The sequence below is a fragment of the Glycine max genome, chromosome 19 (assembly GCF_000004515.6).
Source record: "Glycine max cultivar Williams 82 chromosome 19, Glycine_max_v4.0, whole genome shotgun sequence".
NCBI classification, from domain to species: Eukaryota; Viridiplantae; Streptophyta; class Magnoliopsida; order Fabales; family Fabaceae; genus Glycine; species Glycine max.
The window spans coordinates 5,991,911-6,000,704 of record NC_038255.2 but is presented as its reverse complement, the minus strand read 5'-3'; the positions used below and the strand labels follow the sequence as shown (position 1 = coordinate 6,000,704).

Here is an 8,794-nt window from a genome sequence, read left to right as displayed (position 1 = left end):
GAAGCCAGATTGTTCTATAGCCACTGGTTTAGAAAAGAAGCAATTGCCACTTTGTACAACCAAAGCATTAAAGGTGAACATAGAAAAAAAAAGAAAGAAAGCAAGAAAGTGGAAATATGACTTTTGTTTTTTATCCTCACTATGTATGTACCGGTCAAAATATCATTAATGAATAATGACACTTTAACCACACTAGTACATATCATGAGCTAATGAAGATGATTTAACTACGACAAGGAAGACCTTGAATAAGTTTAGTTTAAAACTGAATTAAAACTGAATTAAAACTTGAAAAGTTTATCCTAACCAAACATTAGAATAAAGTTCATATTTATATGAGCCATTCAGTAAAGCCTTTGTTTCAGAACATAACTCAGCAATGACAATGAAGTTTCGGGCCAATGAGGTTCTCAATGGGAAGTACACAAGAGCCACAGCCAAAAGTGTTTTCCTGGTACCCTTCACTCTTCTTCTCATCATGCTCCCTCTTTCTCTCATGAGAAGCTCTCATGAATCAACTCCAGAGATATCTTCTGTAAGTGTAAGCAGCAGTTTGAACAACAACACAGAAGTAAAACAATGTAACATCTTTTCTGGAAGATGGGTGCATAATCCTGAAGCACCTTACTACAGCAATGAAACATGCCATTGGATAATAGACCAACAAAACTGCTTGAAGTTTGGGAGGCCTGATAGAGAGTACCTCCATTGGAGGTGGAAACCTGATGAATGTGAGCTTCCATTCTTCAATGCAACTCAATTCTTAAATCTTGTGAGAGGAAAGAAAATGGCATTTGTTGGAGACTCAGTGGGGAGAAACCAGATGCAGTCTTTGTTGTGCCTCCTAAGTCATGTAAGAAAACAAACTCATACCTTTTTTTTTTCTGGCTTTTGGAAGAGAATAGAAGATAAAAAGTTTTTATCATATAGTTCCATCCTTGCATAATTGCATTATACCACTCAATCAACCCCATTGTCTCAATTCTTGATACATCATTCACTACTTTTGTATTTATGCTAGAAAATTTTTGTTAATGAGCTGCTTTGCATGCTTATGTTCATGTTTTTAAATTGGGTCGCGGTTGCAGTTTCATCACAATCCTTGATGTTGCGGGAAATTGTAGACTAATTTGGCCATACCGCAAAATCCTTATGTTACAATTGAAATCACGGTTGTGAACCGTTTTTTAAAACCTTGGTTATGTTAAAAAAGATAACAATCCTAAAACATGCTCATATGGTGTGGTTTTACTCTTTCAGGTGTCTGAACCTGAGGATGTTTCTCATAAATATTCTTCTGATGTGGTATACTTCAAACGTTATTTCTACCATGATTACAATTTCACCCTTGGAAATCTATGGTCTCCATATTTTGTGAGATCCAGTGATGCTGACCCCAGAGGCCACACCTACAACAGCATCATGAAGTTGTATGTGGATGAGGCAGATGAAGCATGGACAAGCCAGGTTGAAAACTTTGACATAGTTATAATCTCATCAGGGCAATGGTTCTTCAGGCCACTATTGTTCTATGAAAAGGGTAAGCTTGTTGGATGCAACAAGTGTGGGATGGACAATGTGACAGACCTCACACACCTCTATGGATACAAGAAGGCATTCAGGACAGCATTTAGGGCACTCAATAGCCTTGAAAATTACAAAGGGGTCACATTTTTAAGGACATTCTCACCAGCACACTTTGAGAATGGTGATTGGAACAAGGGTGGGAAGTGTGTGAGGACTATGCCATTCACCAAGCAAGAAATGAGGCTTGAGGATGGGGCAGTTGAGTACATTCTAGAGATGTATGTGACACAAGTGGAGGAGTTTAGAGAGGCACAAAGGGTGGCCACAAAGAGAGGGTTGGAGTTTCTAATGATGAACACTACTGAAATTATGTTGCTTAGGCCTGATGGACACCCTAACAACTATGGACATGCCAAGGACAAAAATGTGACATTGAATGACTGTGTTCATTGGTGCTTGCCAGGGCCTGTTGACACATGGAATGAGTTTTTGCTCTATATGTTGGATATTATGGGAAGTGATGCATTTTTTAGTTCTAAGCTAGAGAAAGTTTTTTAAGAGCATCGGATTTAATTACCATGCTAACCATGTGGAGTATATTGTTAACCATGTGGGGGAGATTGTTTATTGCTTTTTTTTTTTTTTGGGTTCACAACAAAGAATATTTGTATATTTTAACATGTATTTGCACAAAGGGGAGGGAATGTGGAAATGGCACTCTGAAATATGAATGTATTTATCTGCTCATATAGAATGTATATCCAAAGGTATTTTTGTGGATACAATCTGTTTGATTAGCTGTCACGCACTATGAAATCTTAAGTGGGGCAATGTTCACGGCCATGAAGCTCAGTTGTACGAGTATCATAATTGAAAGTTTTAAAGGCTCTGGTACGAGTCCGACAGTGATTTCAGTACAAACATTAATGTTGTTAGATAGAATTTACTACTAGCTAACTAGTGTAATTAAGTTAATAACGTATGTTAAATTATAAGATAATTAAATTTAACCTTTGTAAAATACACTTTTATAGAGAGGATACAAAAATTAAATATAATTAAATTTCATATCGACAATTAATCTCATAATTAACTAAATTTTTTTATCTTAAATTGAGAATTAATCACCTACATATCGAGCTTTAAGTGTAAAAATTACACAATCTTGCAAATTCTTTTCCAAAGTCTTTTTTTTTTCACAAATTTTGTATCTCATTTGTAAAATATCACTAATTTTGTCCAACCGTACAAAAACCACCACAATTAAGATAATTTTTTTGCAGTTTGTTTCAGTAAGTCAACAGTGTTTGAACTTTCATTTGAGTGACATCTGTATGAGTCAAGAATATTGATTTAATATTTCGATTAGGAATTTGATTTAGTTATTGTATAATCGAACTTATTATTAATTTTATTTAGTTGCTTTTAATAAATATGAATACTTGTGTATAAAGATTTCATATAGTCTTGATGTAAATCGAATTGCATGTCAAGTTGATCAAATTGACATACTTAGTCAGGAATTTGCAAAGTTTAAAAGAAACATGTTTGTGGAAATCGGAAATATAAATTGAAAGGAGTGCAATCAAAATTAAGAGAAAAATGATAAAATAGTTTGAAATATATCCAATCAAATCTATCATATATAATAAATATATAATAAATTTATTGTCTTTTTATAATAACTATCTTAAAAGTTATATAAATAATAATTTATAGTTAAAGAATAATTTTACATTATCAATCTATAGTTATTAAATTCCAAAATTAAAGCATGTAAATTTTGTAAATATAAAAAATTAAAAAGCTATGTTTAAAAGTTTAAAGGAAACCAATTAAATTCAAAGCGATTTAAAAAAAAAACTATAAAAAGTAGAATGATTTAAAAGCAATTCGAAATTAAAGAATTGAGACAAAGAAAGAATGACTCTTTAAAGTACTTGAAATGTAAATGTACAATAAAACTATTTTTTAAGGACAAAACTTATAATTTTGGAAACAAATAAAAACTGCTAGAAACGTAAATTCACAAATTTAAAGACTGGAAATTAAAGAAAGAAGTGAGAAGAACAAGATATGTAAATCGAAAAGCAATGCATTAAATTTTCCACATGCGATAATATTAAAGATCCGACATTTGTCACTGTTTATTTGTTGGGTTTGGAAAGTAGCAAGTATATTGTACTTTTTAACCTGTACTGGCACATAGGGGAGGTGAGGCAATGGGGGCACCGACAGGGTTCCTTGAGTCTATTGATCTTATCTAGATAATTAAATATAGAATGTATTCCTAGAAGAAAAAAAAAATGTACTCATAGCAGTCACGCATGGTGCAAAACCCCTAGGAGTATATCCAAAGGTATTTTCGGATACAAATCTTTTCTTTTATTGAAGTTCAATATTCGCGACTAAGTGTCATAATAGCAAGTAAGAAAGGCTCTAGTAGTAGCCCAACAGTGATTTTAACACAAGTATTTGCTTTGTTAGTGGAGATCAATATTGATATTGAACAATCGGTGAGATTGGGACGCTTCTACCTTTACAAAAATCCCCTTTAAATAATAGTAGGATGTAATTTCTAATTATGAATGGATACTAATTTATTTTCTTTAACAATTACAACACCTTTGAAAATTTATGTGCAAACTCTCAATAATAAGTTTCAGATTTTTGAGGAAGAATATAAGCCAAATTGCAGTTTCATGGAATCCAAATAATCACTTCAAACTAGAATTTTCAGGTGAAAATCACTTAACCCAAAGATCACTAGATATCAATCGGTAAATAATTATTTTAAAAGAAAAAGGATAAAATGATCTATTTATTGCTTAATGTGAACTAAATTTTAACCGTTCTAATTTTCATAAGACCTGAGCTTCAAGAAAATAATTTGAATGTTTATGCAGAGTAATCTTAGTCAGATTTTAGCCACTCGGTAGCAATCACTTGAACTAGTTCTTTTTGGAATGCCATCTTTGACAACAGTGCAATCAAATTAAATCTAGTTTACTTCAGCTATCATATCATATGTTCATCTTTATATTCTGAACATATTCGGCTGCAAAAACTGCATTTTCTTGTACTTATCTCTCTTTCAACTGTAACTGTACGCATAGATGCTACATTTTGATCAAACTTCAAAGCATGAATGAAAAAAACAAAAAATATTTTTACAGACTTCTGTATATATTTGCAATGGATATTTAATGAGTACAAATAAAGATTCAAACATGCGCGGTAAAAATTAACATGTCATCTTCATGTGTCAATGCTTGTTAAAAAGATAACCTGATAAATACCAGTATATGTAAAGCTAAAATATAGAGCACGAACGCCGACCTGAGTAGCATAAGCCTCTGCTGGCTTTCAGTTCGGCCAGCAGAATGATAAGGAAGCCTCTGATGACCTTCGTAATCTGACAAACTATGTAACTTATCAGAGGAGCCTTTACTGAAACGATTCCTAGCAGCAGTGTTCGCCTCTGAATTGCTACTCTCCGTTCGTCGCCATAGCCCATTCAATCTTTCGAGCTCCATTTCTTTCAGATGAATTTCACCAAGTAAGCCCTCAGCTTGTGCCTGAAAGTTAAGGGAGTAAGGCAGTTTGTTAAACTCTTTCACATGCAAATGATCAATCAAACAGTTATTAACTGGCCACTGTCAATTTTTATTTTTTCTTTTTATTTTCTTTTTGTAAAAGAGAAAGAGAAGGAGGGGAATTAAACAGTTTTGAAAACGCAAACAGTATCCAATATGTTGAGCACTAGATCATATACTATGAAGTGTAAAAGGGACCTGTTTAACTGCTAGTTGCTCAATTAGACCATGCAGGTGTTTATCCAATGTCTTCTCCCTTTGCCCTGCAGAACACAAATGTTTTAAAGCTAAAGCAATATGTGCATTATGCAAGATGCTTGAGTGTACAAAATTTCTGGGAGAATTAACGCAACAAAAACAGTAAAGAAAATTATATTTAGGCCCAATAAGCTACATGGATTTCTAAAAGCATGAAATAGTATCCAATGTTATATAGAAATGAAGCAAGAGTAAAGTCTCCCCAACTAGGTTCTTTTTTTATTTCCTTTATGATGAGAGAAATCATTTAATCATTTAAAAAAAATACAAACATGACCATCAGTTAAATTCCTAAAGCTATTGTCAAAACAACAGAGGCAAGAAAAAGAAAATACATCAAACCAAAAGAACAACCTAGTCTCTTGGCATGTCCAGTACAGAAATACTAAATAAAAATTCCAATTATATTTTTGTATCAGCATTTTGAAATTATTCGTACATCAGCAATGCAATGGCAGGATACAACCATATTAGTAGAAATTTGTTATGAATGTATCAAAGTTCCCAAAACTCATATTGAAACACACTGACATACAAGAAATGACCTAACCCAGACCTATGTTGAGTTTTTTATGGAATCATCAAAATGGACTCAAATTTAACTATACAAGAGCTTGGTGCTCTGCATGCATAATTCTAGTTAGCATCATTTCCTACTAGAAATAAGTTTATGGTATCGTTCCTCAGTGTGATCAATTGAATGGCTTCAAATGCCACACGACCTATGCACACAGAATATACAAAAATATACATCGCCTGAAGTGAGAAAGCAACATAAATAAACAAAGTGCAAGGAATAAAAAGGAACAAAAAAGACAGTTCACGCTTTCAGATTAAAAAATATCATTCAGAAAAACACCATATAAGAAGATATTGACATAATCCAGGTATTAATAACTATCATTATTCCTTTACAGTTCAAAGCACTGAAAGCAGCATAACTGGTAACTACCTGTGCAACCTGGCCCAGTAATCAATGCCCCACCCCCACTTTCAGGGAAAGGGATCCCTAATTTATACTTTGATCTTTTCTTTCGAAAAATCTATTTTAACAAAAAAAAAAAAGATATAATACCAGGGGAAGGCTGTTTAAGTGCATTTTCCTGAACTTGTGCCCATTTCTTCTCCAACTCATGTACAGCATTCTCCATTGAACTCTGAAATGAAATAAGGGTTATTAATTTGGTGGATTTAATTAAATGTTGCCCAATCATAGATTGTCATGTATGGTAAGGTTGTGGACTTCTGTACTAATTACAGAAAATCATATCTATCCAGTGTGATTTCTAATGGGTTATTAATATAAAAATCTTTCTATCAATATAAGTAAGTGGTTAAGTAAAACTCCTAAAATATATAGCATAAATCATATTGGTCCTTGAAATGATGGAAATAACGATTGGCATGATTGTCATTGCTTCGTTTCTTCACTATTTGCTCATCCATTATTATAAGATAACATGTTACAGTTAAGAACATAAAAGAGAACTGTATGATTAACAAACCATATCTTTCTTCTTCTTTTCCAATTCATCTAGTAAAGCTGATTCTGCCTCCAATCCAGCTTTAGAATTTGCCTTCTTCTCTTCCTCCCAACCATCAGATACCCAACTTGGCTGCTTCATATTCTCCACCTCAGATATATATATATATATATATATATATATATATATATATATATATATATATATATATATATATATATATATAAATCAATTGAACCAAAACCAATCTCACAATAAAAATCACAATCCTAACCTTCAACTTTTCCCTCAGTAAATCAGCCTCCTGCAATTTCTCCTTTATTTTATTCTCACAATCTGATATTGCATTTTCGAACGCAGCATTCTCTTCCTTCAACGTCACCTCTCTAAGTTGGGCCTGCACCACAATTGCATTTAAGTGTCCCAAGTTCCAATTGTATGAATTGAATCCCTCAAGTTTTCTTCTATTTACAATTAGGCCCCTCCATCTTGATTTCATCCAATATTTAACTGAAAGTTCACTAACAAGGTAAACTAGGCACGGCATACATGAAAAAACACAGAATATTTGAACTACAAGGCATCGATTTGATAGTCATGTTCAGCAATCTTGTGGGGAAATTATTGTTTATACACATCAATGAACAAGAAAAGGAACGTCTTTACCTGATAAATCGCACAATTACGACACAGAGGGACAGAGTGGGTACCTGTTGGCGCGTGGTGGAGTGGGAGTTTAATTGGAGGGCGAGGGCGGCGTTGGAGGCCAGGGAGTGGGCGTGGAGGTGTGGGAGGCTCTGGGAGATGTCCTGGGGAGGCAATCTTTGCCGTAGATCATGGATCCAACGCCGGAGAGAGCTCGCCTTCTGATCGAGTTCGTTGACGTACTTTTGCTGATCTGCAGAAAACAGGATTGGGATGATGCCGTCGTCCTCCGCTTCTTTTCCTCCGCCACCTCCTACCGCCCATGCCAGTAACCCAGCCATGCCTTACTCTCTCTCTCTCTCTCTCTCTCTCTCTCTTCTTTTCTTTGTTTCTCTGTCTCTCTCTGTCTCTCTCTGTGTCTTCACTCGCCTTCCATTTTTTCCGTTTTGCGATGGCTGAACATTCCGTGTTGTGGTTGGAAATTGGGGTGGTTTGGTTAGTTGCTCCTGATTCAACTGCCTTACCAAAAAAGAGAAAATCAATAAATTAAACTAACCCAAACAAACCAAGGTGCTATCACATTTTCTTATATTAAAATTAGGGGTTTATATACGGGACGGTCCGATCCGTTTTTAAGGCCTGTAAAATCCACTTTTTAAGTGAATTAGATGAATTTGTTCTACAAAATAAGTGATTTTTTTTTTTTTAAGTTCGCATCCAGACCTTCAAGCTCTTGAATAAATAGATCGATCCATGGATTCAATTAATAATTTTAAAAAAATAAAAATATATTTGTGGTTATTTGGTACAACCACAAGCAAGAAAGAGGAGAGGTGCAACTTGCAAAAGAGAGGTGATACTTAGAAGGGCATAAGCCGAGAAGGAGGAAGTGAGTGTCTCACTTGGTATAGGAATAATATCAATTCTAAAATATTAGTGCTAAAAATTATTTTTATTCATACAAAAATTTAATGGATTTTTTGTAAAATAAAATTTCCTGCAATTGTCACACTCTCTCGCTTCATATTTATACTTTTTTTTTTTTTCTATATACCTCATTGCAAGTGTTGTTTATTCCTATTTATACATTTACCCAGATGTAGTTAATTAACCATTTCTTATTTTTTAGTATATTTCCCCTAACATACCACTACCAACATACGGTTAATTAACCATCCATCTTTCTCTAATTATCCTCTTCTTTTAAATTACACAACTAAGGTGGTTTTTTTATTTCTGGTCTAGAGTAATTATTTTTCTTATTGTATATTGATGAACATATTA

General features: G+C 33.7%; 2 protein-coding genes across 2 annotated transcripts; one reads left to right on the top strand and one right to left on the bottom strand.

Moving 5' to 3' along the window:
- Window positions 1-266: 266 nt before the first annotated feature.
- Window positions 267-2,312, top strand: LOC100777436 (protein trichome birefringence-like 19). Its single transcript, NM_001317676.2, has 2 exons — window positions 267-853; window positions 1,261-2,312. The coding sequence occupies exons 1-2, from the start codon at window positions 380-382 to the stop codon at window positions 2,083-2,085; spliced, it is 1,299 nt and encodes a 432-aa protein (NP_001304605.2). The 5' UTR covers window positions 267-379; the 3' UTR covers window positions 2,086-2,312.
- Window positions 2,313-4,676: 2,364 nt separating this feature from the next.
- On the bottom strand, window positions 4,677-8,506 carry LOC100818761 (uncharacterized). The gene is made up of 6 exons (XM_014772015.2): window positions 7,576-8,506; window positions 7,065-7,262; window positions 6,887-7,024; window positions 6,457-6,538; window positions 5,322-5,386; window positions 4,677-5,105 (listed from the first exon to the last, which is right to left on the bottom strand). The coding sequence occupies exons 1-6, from the start codon at window positions 7,849-7,851 to the stop codon at window positions 4,803-4,805; spliced, it is 1,062 nt and encodes a 353-aa protein (XP_014627501.2). The 5' UTR covers window positions 7,852-8,506; the 3' UTR covers window positions 4,677-4,802.
- Between the last annotated feature and the right edge of the window lie 288 nt (window positions 8,507-8,794).